Consider the following 25996-nt stretch of genomic DNA (forward strand, 5'->3'; position numbering starts at 1 on the left):
GTTGAAGAATAGATGTGCATGCTAATTTTAGCCTTATTATAAATTAATTTAAAATAATCATGATAATGCACATTTACCACTTTTCTTCATTTCTTCCTCAAAGAATTAAAGAGTATATAACGCACATATTAGATAAGGGATGGAAAGCAATGGGACAAAATTAATATTAGAAAGAACATTAATATGTCCATTGTAGCATTATTTATAATATCAAAAATTAAAATGAATACAGATAGAGTTAGAATGAATTATCTAACTATAATGATACTACATGCCCAGTGAAATAGTATGCAACCATGAAAATATGTGCCTGAATTATTTTTGGTTCCATGAATCACATTGGGAAATGAATATATGTATGATTGATGAAAAAGATAGAACTTGAGCTATATATATAGGTATAAGCACACATGTGCATAACATGATCTCAACTATGGGACAGGAGGAAGTCTCAGACAAAATTCTAAAATCAGATGTTAATATCATCATCTGTGGGTAATAAGCTGATCAAACTTTTACTTTTCATCTGAAGAGTCTCCTCTGAAGAGGAGAAAGCAAATAGTGATGTGTTTTGTTTAATGTATGGTGAATATGGCAACAGTACAAACCTCTGACTGTGATTTTGCTCTCAAACGACAATTGTTTGCTGAGCTTCCCATACAACGTATAGGATCCAGAAATACTCTACAAGCTTGGTTTTTGTTTTATTTTATTCTCAAGAAATTAAGTCAATGGTCATTTAGCTAATGGACTTCATCTTTCTCTTCTCAAGTATAATAAAAGTGTTTCCAAGTGCTTGTGTCCTACCCTGTGCTACAAAGCAATGCCAATGCTTGAGTTTATAGGAAAGGATTGAGAGTATGAATAAAGAATAAACAGAGACATGTGCAAAACTTGAATAAATGTAGACAGAGATACATACAACACATGCATACATAAGACAATACCGCCAGCATACACAGACCCCACAGATGGTTTAGCATCTCTTCAGAGAGTAAAAGTACATCTGCCCTTCAGGGCACAGACTTAAGCACCTTGCTTCTAAAAGAGTCATCTACACAAACAAAAACTGTATTCATACACTCCCTTCAGGAAAGCCAAGTGGTAGCCTAATGTAAGGTGTCTGTGGAGCATCCTCACTTCCATCTGGAGCTCTATATTATAGATTCAGCCTTGCATGTACAACAGTTATATACCGTACCTAGGTCTGCATAGTTAGACTTGAAAAATTGCTTCCGTCCACAAAAGTACAGCTCAAAGTCAGTTTCATTCGACCTGCGTAAAGTGTATCCATTCTCCAGAGCAGCGAAAGCATCACAGGTGTAACGGTAGGTGATGAAGCCATAGCTGTCTCTGCAATGGGCAGGGAAGAGGCGTTCAGAGCTGGTTATGCAGCATTGGCACAGAGGACTGCAACCCCTTCTACTTTGGGAGACATCACTGGTGCCAGCATCTCTGCCACCACATCCATTTATCAGTGTGATTGTCCTGTCAGGCAGCTAAATACTTATTCTGAGACAGGAAATCTCAACTAGAAAGATTAATAAATAGGGATGAAAGAAAATAAATAAGGTTCTGAACTCAACATGTCATCTGTCAAAACACTTACATTGGCAACTCCCATCCCAGTAATCTTAGGGCCATAATTTTTAACATACGTCAGCTTCTAAACAAGAAATAATTTTGAAGATTCTCACCCATCATCCCGCAGATTTACTGTGCATTCCTCAATTTCACCAAAAACTTCAAAGCGGTCTCTCAGTTCTGTCCGCGTCGTGTCAGGTCTGATTTTACCAACGTAAATCACACGGCGTTCTTCCTATAAGCAAAGGAGAAGGAGAGGCTTTTTCTAGCTCTGGAGACAAAAGGCAGTTGTGCCACCAGAAGCATCTATGAACATATAATCATGAATAAGAACTCAGAGGGCAGTCTCACTAGAGCAAAACAGATATTAGATCTAAGGAAAACTACCACATAGGAACCAAGTTTGACTTTCCATGCCTTACGTTCAAGCTCTTCGGTCACACTAAGCTTTCTTCTCCACTGAGCTTCACTTTCCCACTTCTGTCTCACCCTTGTCTTTCTTCCAGAGAACTTCATATATCAGAGAAGACATTTATTCAATGAGATTTTTTTAAATCACTGAGAAGATATCCAGTACATATGAAATACGTGAGCACTTATTACTTGGTTATTAATCTTCAGAATTGGTATAATAGCTAGCCTGGCTTATAAAACTATTTAAGTTCCCATCAACTTAGAATTCTAATTTGAAAATGTACACATTTTGACATTCTCAAAGGGTGGTTCTTAATCTTTAATACTCCACAAAATCTTCCTAAAGGAACATGATCCAAATGCAATTGTTGGGGTTTATCCAGGAGGTAAAACAAAAGAAGCAAATGGGAGATAAGGCCTCAATGATCTTCATTTATAGCAAGAATACACAGCAGTTCTAAAGTATGTGTTCAGAAGAGAATCATTTGAGTTGCAGTTTTGAAATGTAGGCCATTTTTAGCCATGGGTCTCTGAAGAGTAAGGGCCGAATGAAAAAGGATATGTTTTACTTCACCAATAGACTCAGCCCTATTTTAAGAACAGACTAGAGGGGTGTAGCCTCATTTCTACAAGTGCAGTCAATATGATCATAATGTAAAAGCCATTAGAAATTTATAACCTACAAAACACAGGAAGCCCATACTGTTGCCTGAAGATAAGATTCCTTTTATATAAATGTGGGCTTCATGCTTAGTGAAACCCTCTTGAATATTTTGTTCTAGGGCAGGAACCAAATAGAATAACGCCTCAAAACTGAGGAAAGTTTTAAAGAACATTTGGAGCAAATATAGAGACTGTCCTTACCAACTAGTTATGTGCCTACCAGGGACAAGCAAAATGAAGTGAACTTGAGGTTGCAGAAATTTAAGTAGGATCAAAGCCAAGAGGCTGGGAAACATGCGGGTAGCATACAGATTCAGGCACCCAAGCGTGTTTCTCTGGTTATACCAAGCGCCTCATTCTTAAAAGCTACAAAAACTCACTGCAGGCTTAAGACAAAGAGAAGTTCACCAGCGTTTATTGGCAGCTTTTCCTTTTCCATAAGTTAGCAACTGAGCTGCCACAGGGTGAGCGCTTACTGGTACCTGCAAAGTACAACTGAGCAACCTACGTGTTTGGTGGCTTCGTCGATGGTCTGCTCATCTATGCCTAGTCACATTTATTATAAACAACACTACCGAATACCTTCATCAGGGAAGGAAGCTCCTCTGAGCTTTAGATAACCAACTACTTCCTGGACTTCCTCTAGACCTCTTAAACTGGAACAACCTTGCCAAAGCACACTATCTAACCACACACCAGGAGGCCAAGAGGGCACTGGATCCGCCAGAGATAGAATTACAAAGAGGCACCACCCATGTGGGTCCTTGGTATTAAACCCAGGTCCTATTGAGCTTTATCTCTTTAATCTCACTTTAATTTGTCTTCCTTATTCCCTCTCTCCCAGGCTAAACTTCCAGCTTCTGTTTATGGACAACTTTAATCCCCATGTCTATGTTTGTTCCCTCTAATTTCTCCTTTTATCACAAATGGAATAATTTTCAATAAATCAAGATGATTCAGTCATGTCATGTGCAATTAGATGTAATCATGGCCTCTAATACTTCTGATCATGCATCTAATTCATTAAGAAGACCTAATAGGTAGATGGTGCAGAATTTAAGCTTTTCTGCGTGGTCTTTCTCCTATAGCTCATGCTTTCCTTCACTCTAGGTTTTATGCTGAACTTCTAGATGCCCCTAGTTACTCTGTGTTCCTTCCATCTCCAAGGCTTTGCACAAGGTGTTCCACTGTAATTTGAAATACATCTCCTAAATTGTATCCCAAGTCCCTCACATTTACTGTCCAGACTTACATTAAGATTCATGTCTGTGTCATTTGAGAATTCAGATGAAACGTTATTAGCCAGTCTTAAGAAATCTGTGTTTCCCTCTATTTCTGCTTAAGTACAATTAAATCATTATAGTTTATTCATTGTTCAATGTCTCTCTCCCTTGTACAATGAAGAATTCATGAAATTAGAGTCTATATCTGTTCTTTGCCCCAATTTATGTTAAGTATGAAAAGGAATCTCAGTAAATATTTGATATAGGATTTTAAAATCAATTTTTAAAATTTTTTATGTGTAGAACTATTTTGCCTGAATATGTGTGTGTGTGCGTGTGTGTGTGTGCATCACATGTGTGCCTGGTAACCCATAGAGTTCAGAAGAAAGAACTGAATTCCCTGGAACTAGAGAACTAGAGTTATAATAATGGTTGTGAGTTAAACCAAATCTACATCCTCTTCAAAGGCAAAAAGTACTCTTAGAAGTTAAGTATTTGCTTCAGTCATCAATTAATACTTTTTATCTCTAACCCATGACTGGGTGACCATTACTCCTGAAATATTCCAACATAGAGGGGGTATTATTTGAATATGGTCCTCTATTAAGGACAAATCTCTGCTTAGGCAACTCAACTGAATGAGTTACCAAAAGGAGTTTATAGATTGAAGAGCAAGGAGTACAGAATAGATGCAGGCTCATTTTCAAAAGAACCCTGGCATTCAGAGGGAAGACTCCACTCAAACAGCTGGAACAGAATTCCTCTGCCCATGCTATCAAGCCTCCTAACTGACTGATGAAGTAAAGGAAGCAGATTCAAGAGTCACTTGCATGTATATTGTATGTTGCAACTGAAGGCTGAAATTGTTTTTCCAGAACATGCAACATGGTTGGGTAGTCAGTAGATAGAAATGGCTGGTGAGCCTCGAGCCAGAGCTGTTCTTTACACACGTTATCCAGGGAATCATAACACCACATTCCATTCTATTTACGCACCCAGTTTCAGCCCAACAGCCAAATGTGATGGGACTGTTATCTAAACTTAAACTTCCTGGCGCCTGCTTGCATGGTGTTATGGATTTTTTTTTTTAATGAGCCTTTTAGGGAAGTTACTACTGTGTAAAGAAAGGAGAGGGAACTGCAGAAGAGAAAGAAAGAAATTGAGCCATAGCACAGAAATTGCTCCGCTACCATTATGGGAATACACACAGCCTATGTTTTCAAGGAAATGTGAAGTTAAAGCGAAAATCGACCATATGTGCAGACATATTGGGACAGTTTCTGAATTGCGGCTTTATACAAGGCTGTATGCAACAATGATCTTCACTAAAAGAGATAACCCAGAGGACCTTTTGTAGGACTGAAAGATTCTGCAGTGAAAGGAGACACAGCTCTATAGAGTTGCTCTTCCATCACTCAAATTACCTTTTAATGTGCCAGTTCGTTTTACGAAACACAAGGATGGGCCATGCCCTGCTACCTTGTAAAGAGCAGAAGACTGAAGCCATGCCGGCATGCTCTAAAAAGCACTGAAGCCCTTTGTTTCCAACATGCTAAACACGAAAATAGAAGGAAGACACCTTAAGGTCTAGACGGCAAAGACAAAAATCTTTCGTGATTGGCCAAGATTTCCGGCAAAGTGTAGCCCTTTTAACATGTTGCAGCTGAATTAGATGGATGAATAGAGTTCATATCTTAAAAAAAAAAAATAACATTTACATCCAATTTTTCAAGACATTCATTTCCAAACAGGAGATGAAAGGAGAAGAAATCAAAATGTTTAATAACATTGCTAACTTCTTAGGGGCTTGAAGGAACTCAGAACCTTTGGAAAAAGCTGGTTGAAAAATTATTTTCAGACCAGTTTTCACTATTGAGGAGCACGGAGCATTCATCAAATAACTTTTAGCTTCAATTTTCACAAAGGCTAGTTTGCTGATGGGGTGGATAATAAAACTGAAGATTTATGTCGCATTAACCGCTGCAGTAAATCTGTGTTACGCTAAAACACAGGAGATAAATAAAGAAAAAAAAATGTGACGGAATTAACTGACTTTACATTACTAAAATCTTTATCAAGAAGAAAATAAGACTTGCTGGTTAGCCGGGGGAAAAGAAGCAACGTTGTTCCTCATGGACTGATAAGTGACTCTTAGTAAGAGGGCTTTGATGGAGAGGAGACGGGGAACAGTAGGAGCTGACTTTTACTGTTCACTGTATGGTCCAAACAATGTGTTAGATGCTTTCAAATGGATTCCCTCAATGAGATGCCCTATAACCCTAGGCACCAGTGTGTCTAGTATAGTTTTGACTTTGGTCCCCGGTAATTTTATTCTACGTTTTTTTTATTTCAGAGCAGCATAAGTAAAAGTTAATTCTTCTCTCTTTGCAAAGAGAACTTCGTTTTAACCTCCAGAACAAAAGATTTTTGTTTTCAGTTTCAGAGTAGTTGCACCATGACTTCGGCAAAAATGTTCAAGGTATTTCTCAGGGACTAGCTCAAGGGGTAGAGCCCATGCTCAGCATGCAAAGTCCCCGTGTTTCACACACACACACACACACACACACACACACACCTATGAATATTATGCATCAGTGAACATTCTAGTTATATAAATTTATTTTTTCAAAATAAAAAAGGTAACAGAGTTGACAGTCAACTAGATATACAGCTTGCCAGAAAGAAGGATCAACTGAAAAAGGACTGAAAAAAAATCTGTTGTCCTTGCTCTTAATATTGAGTACACTTATGTAGTGGAAAAACCATTCACTGAAAGTCTCTTAATAAAGGGTATTTTCAGGAAAGAAAATGATAGCATTTAGATTTCCAAAATGACCTGTAGGCAGATATTATATGGAACCTCGCAGGCTAGCAGTTAAGGCTACCTTGAACCAATCCAGATGCAAACAGTCAAATAAAAGCTGAGATGAAACTAAATCTATAGACCAATAATGATGTTTGTTTTTATAAGAGCTTTATTTGAATATCATCAGAAAACAAAAATTATACATATTCAATGTAAATACTTTTATGAGTTTGGAAATATATTTGTACCTGCCAAACCTTAACTAAAATAAAGGTATTAATATTCTTATGTTACTGTGGGACCTCTCTCTCTGTCTCTCTCTCTCTCTGTCTCTCTGTCTCTGTGTGTGTGTGTGTATGTGTGTGTATTGTTGACAGGTGTATACTTGATATGAGATCTATCATTTAAACATTGTCAAAGGGCACACTATAGGGACGATGCTGTAAACAAAACTAGCATTTCTTTTTCTTATAAAACTGAAATTTCCTGCCGGGCGGTGGTGGCACACGCCTTTAATGCCAGCACTCGGGAGGCAGAGGCAGGCAGATCTCTGGGAGTTCGAGGCCAGCCTGGTCTACAAGAGCTAGTTCCGGGACGGGCACCAAAACTACAGAGAAACCCTGTCTCGAAAAACCAAAAAAAAAAAAAAAAAAAACAAAAAAACTGAAATTTCCAAATACTGAACTTAAAGTCATGATATAAGACATATTTCCCTCTACTGACAATTCCTCAAAAAGAGGTTAAATACTCAAGAACCATGGAAAAAAGGTTTATCCATGAAACTGGATTCTTTTCTCTAAGAAGAACAACTGACGTTTCTACATTTAGAGAGACATTTATAATCAACAGTAGTGATGTATTGGTTGTGACTCCTGGACTTTATAGTGACCAATAGAGGAGAACTATGTGAGAGCCTAGCCATTTTCCAGCATCTGGATTTGGTTTTAAGCACTGAGCCACATCATAATGTCTAGATTTGTTCTTTAAATTAACATCCCATTATGATGCTTTCTGGCAGAAACTGTACAGATTGCAAATGGAGTTGGACTTGGATTTCAGCAAGAAATTAAAACAGTGACAGTTCAGACACTAAGTACTAAACTCTGGCATTCATAGCTCTGGTTTAATCTGAATTATTTTAAGCTTAGGGGACAGAGAAAGACAGAGAGTCAATTGGCTTTTGAGAGTGGGTTTGAATGGAAGTCATGTGAAAGCAGACACTGACATGATGATGCTCTCCAGTCATAATGGAGAATTCTGTATTTGCAGCTTCCAATTGTTACTGCTAGCTTTATGAAGGCTTGCTCAACCTGAGCTCTATGAAGAAGCTTTTAGAACTCCAATTCATGACAAGCTTGCAGATCTCCTTGAAAACTCAACGTAGATATGAAGAAGCCCATGAGACAAAACTGAACACTTATTCTGCAAAATATCAATGAGCACTTTTTAATGCTTTTTAAGTTTTCTTTTGGAACTTCTGAATTCTGGTCCCTAAGTACATGATTGCCCTGCTTAGCAGTTAATGCAGCATAGCATCCAAGACATTACAAATTCAAGTGGCTATTCATTTCATTACTTTAAGGGTATCTCAAAAATTGAATGGAAGTAACCTATTTAGCTAACGTGGGTGGCCTCTCTTGGCTCCCACAGCTGCTTCCTGAATGGAATTCAAAGCAAATGAGTGGACCTTAAGAGCTCAGACCGTTGCTCCAAATTGAGACTCTGTCTCTACCTCGATCCATCGCCAGATGAAGGTTCTAAGGTGATATGCAAGATATTCATCAGTATAGGATAGGGTCATTTCAGGTTCCCTCTCCTTAGTTGCCCAAGGTACCAGCTGGGGACATATTCCTGGACACCTGCGAACCCCTCAAGAGTCAAGTCTCTTGCCAACCCTAAGATGGCTCCCTTAGATAGGATATATACTTCGCTGCTCCCGTATCCATCCTTCCTATATCCCAACCATCCCAATCCTCCGAGCTCCTCCCATCCTTCCCTTCTCATATTTCTCATCCCATTTCCCCTTTGCCCCATGCCACCTCACCCGCAAGTTCCCAGTTTTTGCCCTGGAATCTTGTCTACTTCCCCCTCTCCATGCGGATGACTATATGATTTTCTTTGGGTTCACTTTCTTATTTAGCTTCTATAGGATCACACATTATATGCTTAATGTCTTTTATTTTATGGCTAGAAACCGATTATGAGTGAGTACATCCCATGTTCCTCTTTTTGAGTCTGGGATACCTCACTCAGGATAGTGTTTTCTATTTCCATCCATTTGCACGCAAAATTCGAGAAGTCATTGTTTTTTACTGCTGAGTAGTACTCTAATATGTATATATTCCACACTTAAAAAATCATTATAGGCATGCTATGCTCAAGTCCACAAAAGTATACTTTTCCGCTGTTTTCCCAAGGTTTTTCCATGATTGGCACATGAAAGGTAGCCTGTATGATGGGAAAAAGGGAACCACTTAAGAAAATTTTTCTGTGGGTAAAGTCATTACATAGTGCCACGAAGTTCAACATCTTTAGTGTGAGTTTCAAGACTCCAAACTCTGCCTGCCACTGTGATGTATTGGCTTATTTCTGATCCACCCTCCCCCAGTAATAACAGTTAAATCAATAGGGGTTCCCAGTATAATGAACTATTTTCTAGAGATGAATTGTAGGCACAATCTCTATCTTGACCATCAATGTTCAATAAAAGCATACTACAATGTAAGTAATTGAAAATGTTCTAAAAACCACATTAAGTAATATAAAGAGAAATAGATAATATTGCTAAGAATGCTTACTATTTAGTTCAGAATACCGGAAACAGCATATGACTCATGAGAGATAGAAAAACACTTAGAACTTTCCCATCCTTCTTTGTACCAAGTCTTTAAAATCCATTCACATGGTCCCTCTTAATTCTGCCTAAGAGAACTAACCATGTGATTAATTTCAGCTACCATATTAAACATTCTAGTTAATAAAACTGACAGCCAGGGAACCTGCCTGAGACTGAACTAGGCCCTCTGAATGTGGGTGACAGTTATGTGGCTTGGGAAGTTTGTGGGGTCACTAACAATGGAAGCAGAATTTTTCCTTAGTACATAAACTGACTCTTTGGAGCCCATTCCCTAGGAAGGGATACCTTGCTCAGCCTAGATATAGAAGGGAGGGCCTTGTTTGTTGATTCCCAATGGGAGGCTTCACCCTCTCTGATGAGTGGATGGGGGTGGCAGATGGGGTGGAGAGAAGGTGGAGGAAGCAGGAGGACAGGAGAGGGAACCAGCATTGGTATGTAAAATAAGATTGTTTCAAGAAAGATTGCCCTCCCTACCTTCAGAATTTTGAACCATTTCCACTTCCCCATGCTTGCTCTTCCATACCCACATGTTCAGATGACCACTTTTGACCATGTACCTTAGATGAACTCTCTATCAAGCCATTAATTACATTATATTTTATGCTTGAATGCCTTTATCTGTCAGCTCACTGCTAACTCTTTGGATCAGGTGCTGGACCTTACCTAAATGCATATCTCAAGCACCTGGCAATTACTTATCACAAGAATCTGAGACTTCGTGTGTGGTCAGCAGAAAAAGCACGTAACTTTGCAAGTGGGAATTTATTCATCAGAAAGTCTCCGATATGTATGAAGCGCTTACTACTTGGAGATCACAGTGCGAGTAAACAGTTTCTGGTCCCTGGGTTTTCTTTCTCAGATCTAAATAAATATCAGTGCCAAAAGTCTCACCAGTGTCCAGTTAATGCAAAATACTTTTATATAGCCAAGGTGACATTTCAATTACTCCAACTCCCCTCTCAAAGGACTTGAAAACGGATAAGAACTGTCTTGGGCAAAGAATTAAGTTAACATTTGAGAGGCAAAGGAAGGAAAGGGGGAGTTCAAGAATGCTTTTGTCTCATAAGTTAGGACTAATAGCAAACTAGTAGGTGTTTTCAGAGAAAGCTAAACCAGAAAAAATAAAAAGCTTGACTCCCTCCCCTTCTTTATTCTAATTAGGTATCTAGACCTAAATTATTTTGGTAGGCATAAAATAAATACGTGTCATTTAGCTACATATTTTTGATTAAATTATTCATCTGGCTTTGATTAGAATTGCACTGTATTTTGCCCAAATGAGCAAATAATACCCTATATTTAAGGAAAATCAAGAACTTTGTACGATATGAATTTATAAGCAGCAAATGCTGTGAACCAGCAAATACTATGTGACAGCATGTTCTCTCAACATGGCTCACTTTCATAATTAGTGACTGTAGCATGTTCTGTGAAAAGGCTTTGTAAACTATAGAGCACTCTATAGTGTGAATTAGGATAATTATTGAATAGGTTATTAATTAAATACAGCGATATCAGAAAAGTGGAAATTTCCGTTTTCATTAGTCTTCCCAAGTGTGAACTAATGACATTCTGGCAAATCTTAATATCACAGCTTACTTGAAAATTGAGAACAAAAATGAGGTAAAGTGTTAGAATTCGCAGGATGCCTTTGATTCAGCCCTTGGTTGATGCATAGGTAGATGGTACCAAACATCCAATCTAACAATTCAATTATTTCTCACTTCTGGTTCTTTCAATTCCCAAGATAAACAACCTCTCATGTAACCTTTCTACTCCAGCTCATGACAGCTAAGACTTGGTTTGACACCATCAGGGATATGTTTGATACAGTAAGTTTTATTGTTCCCTCATTTTTTTTTTTTTTGGTTGATATGACTGGGTCTTCTTGGAGGTACCACGGGAGCCCAGCATGAATTTCTCTGAGGCTTGCTTAGCTTATAAGCAAGCTATGTCAGATGCTGCCTTGCACTGCAGTGACTTGGAACAGCTAGCAGAGACGGGCAGCAGGTGCAGTGAACCAAGACAGTGCCGTATCTCATCAATTAGCCACAGCTCCCAGGAGCACTATGTTGGGAAAGACCTCAAGGCTCTGCAGGACCTCAGAGGAACAGAGTTTCGTGATTGATTAAGAGTGTCTGCCATGGGCATGTACTGGATTCTGACCACCTAAGTGCCACCTTATTAACACCTAGTGAAGGACAGTACTATATTTCAGAGAACAAACAGGTTCATCATAGCTTGCAGGTTTACACATGAGCATCAGCACTGTCCACATGTCAGGTGACTATATTAACACTCTGTTCCCACCCCCAGTCAGGTGATGTTCTGTCCAGAGGTAAGAAATATTGACTTTCTTAGCCAGACTTCCAATATGACTTTAAATGGAATCTGGAATCTCCTCGCACCCCACTCAAAGAGTAATAAGAAGCAGCTAAAAAGATACACATTCTTCATGTCCTGTCAGACCGAAGGATCTTCCCGTTTCTTCATTTTTCAAAACAAACCTTGAGAAAGCTACTGAATGTCACAATCCAACTATCATGAGAAGTATACTGACACCATTTTTTTTTCAAATAAGAGCACCTTAAGATATTTTAAAGTCAAAAATAATGTTAACAGAGCATTAACTTTCTGTTGCTGTTTAATCTACCAAAAAAAAAGTCTCAGAGGAAAAGCAAAGAAAAGAAATTAGCCCCACACTGCTTACAATTGCTTTCTGCTTCTGCCTCTCCCTCTGCTTGGCCCTTTCAGATTCCCGCTTCTCATACTCTCTGCGGTATTCATCCCTCTTCAGCCTCTCATGCTGATATGCTTCATAGCTGTCATACCTGGGAAACACAACTTCATCATTAGGCTGACCACCACTGTTTGTATGAAAAAGCACATTGTCACTTGGGGAGGGAACAGGGAGAGTTTGGGGGTAATGTCTTGCCATTCAAAGGAGGGGATAAAGGAAGCTGAAGGAAAAGGACAGGCCTCATTACCTGGGCCTACGGCTGTAGGGTGACCTTGAGCGTGATCTCACATACAAGGGAGAATTGCGGTGTGTGTGGTGTCTGTAGTGACTTGATTCATAGTAGTAGCAGGATCTGGGAGAGAGGAGAAAACCAAAAGGACGTTTGCAACTGGCTCTTAGCCCAATGTACCGGGACCACTGAACATCATTGGAAGCTCAGGGCTGTATCAACCAATTGCCTTCTTCTTACTAGCAAGAACTTCCAGTGACAGCTTGCCATCAGCTAGTCAGACCAGAGACCAAAGAAGTGACCAATTCCTTCTCCATGTCTCTTACTGATGTTACCATGGCTCATGGAATGGGTATTCTGTCAGGTTTATCTTATAAGAATCTCAACTCTCCAGACATAGGGATCCTTTTCAAGAAATGGAAAAAGTTACACAAGCAAGTTTCTTACAAATGTCTCTCTGTGTTCTGATTGGCCGAGGTAGAGTACTCAGAGCTGGGTGTGTGAGAGAACATGAAGAAGTGGGGTCTGGGAGTGTATGAGCCTCGGTTAATTGATGAGGTTGCTCCAGAAGAGTAACCCCAAGGTTGAAAAATTTCTCTGACTTCTGAGGAAACACTTTAGCATTGGGTGGATTTTGACAACCTTACCTTGAAGAGGATCTACTGCCTGGGGACCTTGACCTTGACCTGGAATATGGTGATCGGGAACACGACCTGTGTCGAGAAAAGGATCTTGAACGAGAGTGCATCCTTTGGGGTCTTTGAGAAAGTAAGCATTTGGGTGGTGACACTGAATCTCTACACGGAGAGTTAAAAGAAGAGCACGAAGGCGACACATCAAACAATGAGTAGGACTGCGTGCCATCCCAAGGGTAGCTCAGTTTATCACTTTCATCTTCACTGTCATCAAAGAGGCCATCCATGGCTAGTCCTGAATTTATAAACACAGGTAGTTTGGAGAATTGTTCATTACTGAAGTCGCCATCCCTCAGTTCACTGGTCTTGTCTGTTTCGTCATCAAAAACAGCTTGACTGGGATGACCGAAGTGCTTGTTCAGCTCAGCTCGGATTTCCTGGTCTTGGAGCTGTTTTCTGGTGCTGCAAGGAGAGACTTGTTTGCTGGCCTCCAAAGTCTCTCTCATGTAGCATTGGCCTGAATCTGTGGAAGAGCAGATGTGCCCCTGCCAGTCACAGGAGGCATCTTTGTAGTCTAGTTGTCTAGAGTCTTGAAGCTCCTGTGATATGTTAATGAGTATATCCGTTTTGGAATTGACTGACTGACAGTAGTCATGGTCACCAAACAGCCGTAGGCTGGGCCGTTTAGTCTTCCTTTCCTCGGGTCCCCGGCTGAGCACTGAGGACTTGCTGAGTTGTGCATACAACTCAGATTGCTCCGGCCCTTTCTTGGTGGAGTGGCTGCCTTGGGTACCAGAACACTCACTGTACCGGGCCCTCTTGGATGGTGGTGGCACCACGGTCTTACAAGAGGGCTTCAGCTTTGGAGAAGCCTTAAAAGGGTTTTCTTGGTTGGCTTTATGAGGAGGGGTTGTGGGTGGAGTTAGGCCTGTGACAAAAGAGAAATAAAAAGAAATGTGGGGAAAGAAAGAGAAAAGAAACAGAAGATGTTCTTCAAGGATAAACACATTTCCTAATTTTTTTCTTGGATTTCATCTCAGACTATGGTTAAAACTGAGTGAAGAAAGGGGAAACTAAATTCATGACAAGTCCTGAAAACTTGACTCTACTCCTAAGTCCCTGTCAACCCGCAAAAGGCAGATAGGCAACGCCAGTCAGCAGCAAGGGCTGTGATATTTTGTTATTTCAAACGTCTCTGCTAACAAACTCTGCAGCCTAGAAAACAGGAATGTGTCACTGCTGGCAGCCCCAGCTGCAGTTGTCACCAACACTGGCATTTTCAAGGGTGTTGCAGGAGTCACTTAAAGCAATCCGTGTGTCGGGACCTAAGAATCATGGAACAGCCTTGGTTGGCATTTGTCTGCAGAGAATGCTGCAGGAAAAATACAAGTGGTTCAAGGCTCTTAGAACAATCAAGAATCTACCCTTGGGGCAATGTTTTTCAAAAAGTGAAATGACTGAAAATCTTGGCCAGGGTAGGAATGACATACATAGAGAATTTTGAAATAGGTTCAGCAAAACAGGATGGACCCAGCTGAATACAGGGAATCAGAGCCCCTCCACAACTCGACGGCAATGAGTCTTTGTCTCCACAGTTCATTAACTTAGTAAACCATGGCTAATGTAGGTATAATACATTCTTGTAAGCATAACTAATACATTCTGTCTAAAATATGGTCCTGCAACGGAAAGCTAAGTGCAAAGTGACTCTAAATATCTCCATGCCAGGGGACCATTTTGTACTCATTTTGATGAGCACATCATCACCGAGGGCATGAGATAGTAGGACTAAAACGATTTCAAACTTCAGCAGCTAATGACATAAAAAACAAATAAGAGAAGACAGGGGTATCTACGGATTGGTGCCTCGTCTGCCTAGCTACAGAAAATTCCAAAGCCAGGATAGGCTAGTCCGAGGCCTAGTCGTTACCTCAAAGTCCCACCCATGAATAATAAACTCGATTCATTCTGTCCTACTCAGGAAGAATCACTATGAAGCTCCAGTGTCCAAGAAACTTTGAAGGAGGGCAGGCTGCAGTTCAAATGGTTTTATGCTTACAAGGGAACATTTTAGTTTACAATAGATTTTCTATTTAGGAGGATGGGCAAATGCTATTCAGCAGAAAAAAAATGGTTTCAAGTCTGTTAACAAGCCTGGGGTGAGACTTAAGGCAACTGAGCATTTCAAGGAGGAAAAAAATTCCTAGCTTGCTGGAAAAAAAATATAAATATGTCAAGAACCAAGTAGGTCACAGAAAGCCACATGCAGTTTTGATATAAACACAAAGACACTGTCTTGTTCTCCTACTTGATGATAAAGATGCAGAGGAAATTAAAGTTTTCCATTAAAGGAATGATTCTGGCTTAATCTTAGGCAATTTTTGCATGCTGAGTTAATTGTCTCCATGGAGAAAGGTAGGGGCAGCATTCAGAAGGATGGAAACAGGCATGGACATGCTTCCTTTGGGCACATCTGAGTTCACAGGAGCTGGCTTCATCCATGTGCCCACTCTGCTGCTGCCGAAAAGCAGGCAACATTTTCCTGCATAAAACTTCTGTGCCATAGAGGTGCATGCTCTTTTTGCTCCCTCCATGAGAAAGAGCATGGCTTGTTTCTAGACTAAGAAGCTCCTACTCCTTTTCTTCCTCATTTTGTTTAGACTTTGTATCGCTCTGTATAGAGATTCCTGTGTAGAGATTTCTACCATAGGCTGGCTTTGGTTACCAACACAACACACATTTTCAAGTCCCCACGCTCAAAAAAAGAGATGTCAAGTTCCTGAATCATTGCTATTAGAGTCAAAGATGCTCATAAACTGATAATGGGGACAGCGGAGCTGGCTCAGCCGGCTATGTGCCTATTGCATATACATGAGAACCTGAGTTTAAATTAGCAGTCTGGTGTGGCAGAATGTACCCGGAACTCTTAAGTGATGAGCATCAGACACAAATGGGTTCCTGAAGTTCATTGGCTGGAAAGCCTGGCCATATCCATGGGCCAGTTTCAGGTTCAGTGAGAGACTTCATTTCAAAAACAATAAATAAAAGGTAAAGAGAGTCTGAAGAAAGCCATGTGAACCTGACCTCTGGCCTCCTCATGTGCCTTCATCAGTGTGTACCTTCACACACATGCACACACCATCGCTAACAAATACTATGCCACATATACACAACACAACACACACTCAAACACCAATGATGAGTAAGCTGAGTATGTGCCAATAAGTGCCAGTAAAATAACTAAAAGAACTGACCCTTGAGGAGAGACCACCATTCAATCTACATAAATCTACAGAATCAATCTACATAAATCTCTTTATGCTCATCCAGTTTATGACAAGTTTTTTCAGTTCTAATGATTCATATTGGGGTGGTTCAATTCATCTGTATGTACTACATGTCTCTGAATTTGTCTTTTAAAAAATGAGAATCCCACCAGTTTCCTCTAGAGAGATCACTAGGGCTTTGTAGGACGCTGCCTAGATTTAATTGTCTACAGGTTATTTTGTTTGTTTTCATTCTTGTAGTTTCTTTCTGAGTAGTTGGTCTCACATGTCAGTGGCCTAAGAGCACGTAGGAGTCTAGTTACAAATTTTTAATGAGATGGTTCCCGGACCACACGCTGGGAACCAAGGTCTTTGAACATCTGTGTCGCACATGGCCTTTACTCCAAATATCTGTGTTTTGACTGACAGTCCAGATGTATAAAAAGAAATCCTGAACTTCAGAAATGCCAAATTAGGCCACTATAAAAGAGAGACTAGTTCTAAAAATATCTCGACTATCTAGGGATTTTAAATATAGAAATTCCTTCACTCTTGAAAATTTGAAACCCTTGTCCCAGGATCTAAGTTCATTATTGTTTAAATAAATGGTTTTCCAATTGTTCTTGGATGTGGTGATTCCCTGATCATACAAAGACACTTTTTTGTCCTACAGATATGAGAAGCTCTTGCCACTGAACAGACATCCACAGCATACCTACTGTGTACTACATGCGGGTTGTTGGTATTTCAAGGACTCCACCCCCTTGGACAACACAGCCGCTTTTAATGAAGAGGTAATTCTTCTAGCTCTGAAATAATTAAGTTTTGTTGTAGATATGCTTAAAGTGGGTGGCAATGTTCTGGGGGAGATGAAATGTGTGCTGTGACGGAAGCCGGCAGGGCTATGAGTCTCTGCTCATATCTCCCGCTGAATCAAACCCTACTCGCTCATCAGATGGCAAAGAGTAAACTGTTGGCGCATGGGAGGGTAGGGGACAGATTCTAGATAATTCACTGTCTTTAGACTCTTTACCGAAATTCCCAAATTCAGAGAATACCTGTGACCCAGACTGAGAGATCTCAGGAATGACAGACTTTCTATCACCCAGTGCTTAATTGAAAATCTATTTCCAAATATAGTTGAAACCTAAGGCAAAATAAAGGAAAGCAGAAGCACAAAGGACATTTTTATTTTTATTATTTCTTGTAGTGTTGTGTCAAACTTTTAGGCATAGCTGATGGGACAGGTTACCCCCCCCCCTTGGCCTCTGAATCAGCTATATTTCTCTAACCTGGCTTGCTCTGCCCACAGTTTCTTCCCCTGTGGTCCAGGGGAGGTCAACACTCAGTTCCTTAATGCTCAATTCCTTTGCTCATCTTTCCACTAATGGCCGGACTCTCAATTTCATGCCACAAGCCTAAATCAACAGCGCTAATGCCTCCCATAACCTCTGGCTCCTTTCCCATGTGTTGATTTTTCTGGGGAATGTGTACATTTTGGTGTTGACAGTACAAGGTATATTCCATGCTCTCTCTTGAACTTAGCAGGTTTTGACAGATTTATGTGAGGACAGATGGCCATTACAGGCTGAAGGCTGACAAGAGGCAGTTCCGAGCATTGTTAAGACACTTGCACAAACTCTCAGCAGTGCGGCTCGTGCAGAATGTAATTCAGACTATAGCTTTTTTATTGCTGCCTATTTTCTTTTGTCAAAAGAGCCTGCTGTGCAGAGCAACAAATGGCTGCTATTACCCAGAATGTAATGGGTGTCAGACAAATCACGTAACACAAACAATCAAGAGTATGTAGGTCATATTTCAACGGAGCACAACCTTAGCAATATTTATGATTACTGCATTGAAATGTGCTCTATAATAAACAAGTACCTCTACATCACTCACACTTCTGCACTGCCGATCTGGGAGAAGTGGTACACACTCTACAAGTCACCGCTCCAAACAGCCCTCCTTTTATTTAAAGGAAAAAAGTCAGAGGCGAGTTTTGTTTTGCTTCGTCTTTCATTATGTGCCATGAAGTGTGGTTTGCTTTGAGCAGCTGTCTTCGGAGTTTGTTTAATTGAATGACTCTAAGAAACCATGAAGCGCCTGCCCTGTTTCTTGAGTCCTAGTATCCACCTAAATTCTGCAGGGCTATTTTTTTTCTTACCTTTTTTTCTGCACAGTTTATAACCTGGTTTTGAATGTCCTGCCATCTCTACTGTTTACTTCTGAGTTAACTTAACAGGATTTTCCTTGGGTTGTGTGACAGTTTAGGGTCTGAAGGGAAAACATTGAGGGGCGGTGCAAAGACAAGCAGGTCTTGTCTTTCTCAAGTATCCCAGAACGTCAGAAGTAGAAGGGTCTGTCAGGAGAAGAAAGAGAAGGCTGGGACAGCAGCTACTGCTGCAACAGCTGCTCGAGTATTGGGCTGATCTTGGTTCTTCTTCTGTCCTCCATCTCTCATCCATTCCGAAGAGTCGTTTGGGCACCACAATATCCACCCACTAAAGTGTTAACACTTGGCATGGTAAGTCCTCTTACACATTACCCTGGTTCTCTGGCGGACATTCCTCCACACTGACTGGGAATTCCCTGCCTGACATCACCGATTACTTTGGATATCATCTTGTTCATCAGGGATGAAACTGACTTTGCAGAAAAGTTTCAAAACTTTTCCTACAAAACAAACCGACAAACAAACAAAAAACAAAAACAAAAAAAAAAACATCTAATACTCCAATTTTTACCTGTGGAATTTGAAGCCAAGGTTATTACTAATTGTCCCGTAGGCACTTTCCCACAGACCTGAGGCTGTGAACCTGGAATTGCAGTTATCCACTGCCAAACCTGGAAGCCGAGATGGGGTGGGAAGTTACTTTGTTATCCTTGGCTTAAATAGCCAATGGGACAGTATCATTTCCAGGAAAGCAAACAGAAGAAAGAGCGAGTACTGCAGACCTCGGGCCGAGATGAATGAGGCTGGAAATAGAAGCTAAAGGATAACACACCTGCTAGTCAGAGTAGCCAAAAAACGCACTGGGCCCCAAAGTCTCTTTATCATGGATGCTTCCTAAATAGGAATGGATTAAATAACCTGCCAAAGTCACTTCACACTTTCCTTTAAAAAAATTACATGTATGCATTTTTAATGTATGCATGAGGTTGAAATTGGGTGTGTGCATGGGAGTGCACGTATATGTATATGCACAGATAGGTGTGTGAGGGCTTAGGGGATGAAGGTCAGAAAACAACACACAGGACTTGGTTTTCGCCCTCCACCACAGGAATCGCAGTGATCAAATTCAAGTTGTCAAGCTTAGCAACACGCGCATTTCGTCACTGAACCATCTCCCTGGCCCACTTCCAAATTTTCTGTAGTAGATTCTGGTCTTTTCCTGTAAAACTACTAGCTACTGTTTATATTATGCTTTTGTCTATTTTTCTCAAGGCTTATCAAATGCAGAAGAAATAGCTATCAAAAGATAGCAGCATATACAATGTCAATGTTTGTTTTTAAAAAGTAAATATTCTTCTTTTAAACCAAAAATTCAGATTAGGAGAAATTAGAAATTAATTTGTTAATTGTGTTTCTTCTAATCACAAGTTCACTAAATGCACATTGAATAATTGATTATTTAAACCAAACGAAAGTACTCAGTTAAAAACAAATGACATCACAAAATGCAGATGATAAGCAACCATGGAGTGCCCAAACACCAAGTAGGACATCTATAGCAGAACTGCTACCCCTAGATTTGGGGATCATCATAAAAGTAGAGGCAGAGAGACAGTAAGAGCCTGAAGACCAGGTTGACTGTTGCAGGCTCGAGTCTTCTGGCTATGGCCTGCTTGAATCCATGGACTCTAAACAATGTGGCTGTCTGCATAAGACCTGAATGCAGGCAGTGAATGGCTGCTGAGGGAAGTGGAGCCAGTTGTGCTGTTTTCCTCCTTCTCCTCCTCCTCCTCCTTCCTTTTCTTAATTTTTCAGGGATAAGACTTTAATCCTAACTGGTTAGCCCTAAATAAGGGCAACAAGACTTGTACTCTGTGTGTGTGTGTGTCTGTCTGTGTGTGTGTGTGTGAGTGTGTGTGTGTCTATGTAATATATGATTACATTAACTACAGAAGGAGAGGACTTGAAATTGATAGGGGGCGGTTTGGGGAGTAGTGGTGGGAGGGTGGAAATGATGCAAATACAGTGTACTCATTTATAAAATCTTCCAAAAAATAAAATAATAACAAATTAAATTAGTCACATGTCCATTCCATTTAAAACAGTGTAGCCAAGGATATGTGAACAGAGGGAAACGTGGGCAGAACCCAGTGGTCGCAGAGTGAAAAGACAGCTGGTTATCCTGTTCTGCTCACTTTCTTCATCCGTTATAAAGCAGCTCCGTCACTTTCACCATGTTGATCGTGATAATGAAAACATTTAAGCATATACATAAAAGCTGGGGACCAGTCATTTTGGTCCCTAACCAAGCTCCTTCATGTCTTGTGTTTCAGACTATCACCTTGTTAAGCTGACATTGCTTTGCCATTTCCATTTCAGACACAAAAATGTGTTGGTAGTGTCTGAAAAATTTCCATGTGCAATAGATTTAAATGCCTTCTGCCAAAAGAGCTTCTCTTTTCTCTCCTCCTGCTTTACTAACAACAGCTATTTTGAAATCAAATTAGTTTTTACACCTGTAAAAGAGAAGAGTTTTTTTTTCTTCTTTATCAGTCACAACAAGCTAGCTTAGGACAATCACAAGGAAGTCAGAGCAGCTGGCAATACCTAATAAAACCAACTCCCTCTCTCATTCCTCCTGCCTCCCAAAGATGTTGCAGATGGGGCACACACATTATTCTGGAGGTCTTAGAATTCTGTTGAGTCTTTACATTTCCTCTTGAATGTTTGGGGAAATTCACTAACAAATTTTTAGAGTAAAGTAAAAGAAGACAGGAGGAGGATGCATACAGAAGCTTCAGATACCATCTTTGTCTCTACTAAACAGAATGGGCATGTAGAGCAAAGATCAACGAATCAACTGTGTGGATGCTGTTTCTACTCCATTCACCCCCTGCTGCACCTGTGGCAGACATCACTAATTGATCATGACATTCCCACTGAGTACAAACTTGGCCACAAAATCTCTCCCAACACACTGCTTCTGGCAGCCAATACCGATCGATGGCACTTTGGCAAGACAGAAGAAAACTATTTAACATAACAGATGCCAACTACTATCTTTAAAATTCAGAAAAGGAATCTACACTCTGGTCAGATTTCTTTGAACCCAGAGTTCACCAGGAAGCTACTGTCAACATATAGTTTTTTCTTCGATAATGGAATGGGCAGAGAGTCAAAATTATATGTATTTTAAATGCCAGAGAAGAATCACCAGAGTTGGTGGCAATCGTAGAAGTAGTTGTTGGCAGACTCTGAAAGATCTGTGGCTTACACCTCCATTTTCGAGACCTTCCACATGTACCCAAAGCACTATTCATTCAGGGTTTGCAGAAGTGGGAGTAGGCTAGTGTGTGCCACAGAAGAAAAGAGAAAACATCATAGGTGAGATTGCCAGAGTCTGCAGCAGAGAAACCAGAAGTGTTAGAGACAATTGAGGCTTGACACCTTGAGCAGCAAGGTGCACTGGCCTCCACAGAAGCTAATATGGACCGAGGGCCTATACACTATGCTTACGGTCATGCTCAGTCTCACTGAACACTCCCAGAGACTCCGGCACTAAGTAGAGCTTGAGTTTGTCTAACATTGGTGTGGGTTTTGTATAACTTCACTAAGACAGGCTGTCTCTTTGATCCTAAGAGCGTCCTTTTAATTTTACCTTTGTTGTTTATAAAGTGCTTAAGTTCAAATTGAGCTACATGCAGTTGCCATTTTTTGTAGGGCAAGAGTGGTTAAACACTAGAATTATTATATTCTGCTACTTTGAGTACAACAGTATTCTCATTTAGTGGTTATGAATATAACCTAAAAGGTGAAAAATGACCAAGGATACAGAACAGTCTCAGCAATTAAAAGATAGAGAAAAAAGTATGGGTCCCTTCTTGTGGTCTCTTCCTGATATCATGCCTATGCCAAGCACACTGCCATTGGACCCTCTCTTTGGTTCTTTGCCTTCTTGATTCTCTCCTTCCACCCTGTTTCCAACTTCAGTGCAAACACTTTCCTTTCTTAAGACGTGCTAAGTCAGCTGAGGCTACTAAAAATCCCAGTTCCCTCAGTCTTCTTCCATAGATCTCCTAGGCTATTACCTAGAGTAATGGCATTGCTTTGACACTCCTTCCACACTACAATCTTCAACATTCTAAATCTTATGTGAAAACACTTCTTTGAATAGAAACAGGGTATCACGGTGATTCTTTGGTGATTCCCTTTCTCCTTTGTGGTTCCTGATGCACAATGTTGGCCATTGAGCAATGCATTCTACAGAAGACGGGCACCACTCACTACATAGAATTCCTTCTATACCCACAATAGTGCCTGTCACTATAAAATTCTTCCTTCTACCCAAAATCCTCCTTTACACTAACTAGAAGACTGCACCCTCAGCACTTTTCGGCCCCTCCATTTGACTCCTAATTTTGTCACCCCAATTCCCTCTAGTGTATAGTGCAATTTGATTCCAGCTCAGCTTCCCTACATAGTTACTGATATCAAACTTAGCAAACTGAAAAAACATCCTTTAGGCTTATCTTTCTTTCTTTCTTTCTTTCTTTTTTTTTTTTTTTTTTTTTTTTTTTTGGATTTTTCAAGACAGGGTTTCTCCGTGGCTTTTGGTTCCTGTCCTGGAACTAGCTCTTCTAGACCAGGCTGGCCTCGAACTCACAGAGATCTGCCTGCCTCTGCCTCCCGAGTTCTGGGATTAAAGGCGTGTGCCACCACCGCCCAGCTAGGCTCATCTTTCTTAAAGGTGCCAAAATATTATAAGTAATATGCTGTTTTACTTTTGTGCCACTTATCAGTGAACATTTTTTTCTCAATAAGCTGTTAGACTATATCTCAAACTTGAGAACACTTACTTTATAACTCCTGTTTTCAGCACTAGACATGGAATTGTTTCTATGTCTCATCTTGACTATAGTCTCACCAAAGCCTGACATAGTTCCAACAATGAGCAGAAAGGAAAGGTAATCATGGTAAATTTGGTTCCATTGTACAAATGGTCTTTCAGTGATGTAAAGGATGAAGCATTTTAATTAATAATATAAGCATCAAGTCCTTAACAGTAATAAATGTACTATATAAAATGTTAAGGATGTCTAGCATCTACAAAATAATCTCCACCTACCTTTTCATAGAGTAGGCTACTAAAATCTCAAATTTGTAAGGAGCTTATTTAAAACTAAGTACCTAGGATAGGGAGTGCTTGCCTAGTAAGTGCAGGGACTTTCATTCCTCCCAAATCATACAAGAATAGATAAATAAGATCCGGAGCGATGACTCAGAGGTTAAGGACACTGGCCGCTCTTCCAGAAGACCCAGGTTCTAATTCTAGTGCCCCACAGAGTGGCTGTCAATTGCTTGTAACTCCGGTCCCAGGATCCAATGCTCTCTTCTGGCCTCTGCTGGCACTGTACGCATGTAGTGCATAAGCATACATACAAGCAAAACATCCACCAAATAAAAATATAAAACTAAATAACATCTAAAACAAACCCCACAAAAATAAATAAAAGAAGAAAATAAAGCTAAACATTTTATAATACCATAACATCTTTAGTGGGATGACTATAAATGGTGTGATGTGTTCATATTTATAAATTAGGAAGAAACCCTGGCATAAAGACATCCAATATCGACCTAGATGTAATGAGGCATGGATGTCCCCCTTAGCACTAGTGGGATTATAAATAGAAATATCATTTTGTAAATCAATATAGCAATGTATGTATCAGAATGCCCTAACATATTTAAATGCTTATTTTTGGCAATAACAACTATTAGGCATCTATTTTGAGAAAATCAGATTTTAAAATTTATTCACAAAGATTTCTCCCAGAGTGCTATTTCAAAATAGTAACATTATAAACAACCTAAACATTTAAAAATAAGCACTTGAGCAAATAAGTTTCTATTTACCTACTCAAATAAATATTATACAGTACTGCCATATCCTGATAATAGAATTCAAGATGGTACAAAAAATAGCTTTTGTTAGGTGAAAACTTAGGCTCTAAAATTATATAAGCATTTCCTGACATATATAATGATTACAGTTACAAGCTTCTATCTAAAGAAAACAATTCTATGAATATCTTAATTTTAGAACTATGAGGAATTTTCAGCTGGCTTGTGTCTATGACATTTCTAATAACCTGATATTAGTTATACTCATAACAAGTATCTCTTTAAAGTCAGGCATTGGTACATAACTAGAGAAGCTATCTTGTTCATTTCCAAAACAGAGTGCCTAACTGCACAAGTTCTGGTCACTCTCAATTAACAGATCACTTTCAACTGGATGCTATCGAGCTGCACAGTGCTGTATCTTCTAAAACCTACTAGTGTTCATTGTCCCATGGACTGTTATTAGATAAGATGATAAAGTTTTATATAAATGCATGGAATGTGAGTATGATCATTTGTTTCTATTAAAAGATACAATTAATGTAAAATTCTAGAATAGATACTGTCAAATTAGTGTGTGTTGTGTGTATGTATGTTTGTGTATATGTTATTGCAAAGCACTGAGGATATCACAAAAAATCCAGAAAAAAAATGCACTCAGATTATCATTTCTCAAATAAACATGAAATAAAATTTGGAGAGCCTCATGACATTTCATTAGTGTGATTTATGAGAGAAAAAATGAATGAATTCCTGGTGAGCACACTGAAGCTCAATGCCATGCCCGCTGTCTCCTAACCAAAGTATGGTATTTGAATGTACATTTATATGTTCCAAGCAAAAGTTAAATGAAGAATATCATATCAGTTTTTCAAAGAAACTCACCAACTATTTGTCTTTGCTGGTCAAATAAGAAGGCCTCTCATACAGATAATATGTGCACACAACAGTTCTTCCCATTAAAGAATGTAAGTATAATTTACTTAAGACATCAAGATAAGGGCTAGAGAGATGGTTCAACTGTTTAAGAGCATGTTCTGCTCTTCCAGGAGGCCTGAGTTGCATTCCCAGAACCCAAGTCTGATAGCTGTCAACTACCTATAACTCCAGCTCCAAGTAGATCCAACGTTCTCTTCCGTATTCCTTGGGCATCTGCACTCATGTGCACAAATCCACACTTACAGACATATAAGCATAATTTTAAAAACTAAAAAAATTATTATAAAAAGAAACAAAGTTATGCATATGCTTACCAGTGAATGTATGCATGAATGTATGCATGGATATGTAAACCTGTTTGTATATATGTATGTGTGTATATATATATGTATATATATATGTCATCTGCATACACACACCATGATATTAACTATTCTGCTGCTTGACCAAACCATGCAATCATGCAGTAGACCTTTGATAAGAAGTTAATTTAGCAAACTCAAAGTGTGAAATTAAACCTAATGACAATAACCATGGTGCGTGTAGGCACCACAGTTCTG

General features: G+C 39.7%; 1 protein-coding gene across 3 annotated transcripts in view; it reads right to left on the reverse strand.

Moving 5' to 3' along the window:
- The window catches only part of Ppargc1a (PPARG coactivator 1 alpha), a 630833-nt gene that overhangs the window by 7320 nt on the left and 597517 nt on the right, over nucleotides 1–25996 (reverse strand). For all 3 annotated transcript variants that reach the window (XM_057772163.1, XM_057772164.1, XM_057772162.1), the window contains 5 exons: nucleotides 13164–14079; nucleotides 12535–12639; nucleotides 12258–12378; nucleotides 1698–1819; nucleotides 1202–1353 (listed from right to left, as the gene is read on the reverse strand). In XM_057772163.1, coding sequence (XP_057628146.1) covers nucleotides 1202–1353; nucleotides 1698–1819; nucleotides 12258–12378; nucleotides 12535–12639; nucleotides 13164–14079 — 1416 coding nt within the window. The remainder of the gene's footprint in view (nucleotides 1–1201; nucleotides 1354–1697; nucleotides 1820–12257; nucleotides 12379–12534; nucleotides 12640–13163; nucleotides 14080–25996) is intronic.

This window comes from Chionomys nivalis, chromosome 6, assembly GCF_950005125.1.
Source record: "Chionomys nivalis chromosome 6, mChiNiv1.1, whole genome shotgun sequence".
Taxonomy (NCBI): domain Eukaryota; kingdom Metazoa; phylum Chordata; class Mammalia; order Rodentia; family Cricetidae; genus Chionomys; species Chionomys nivalis.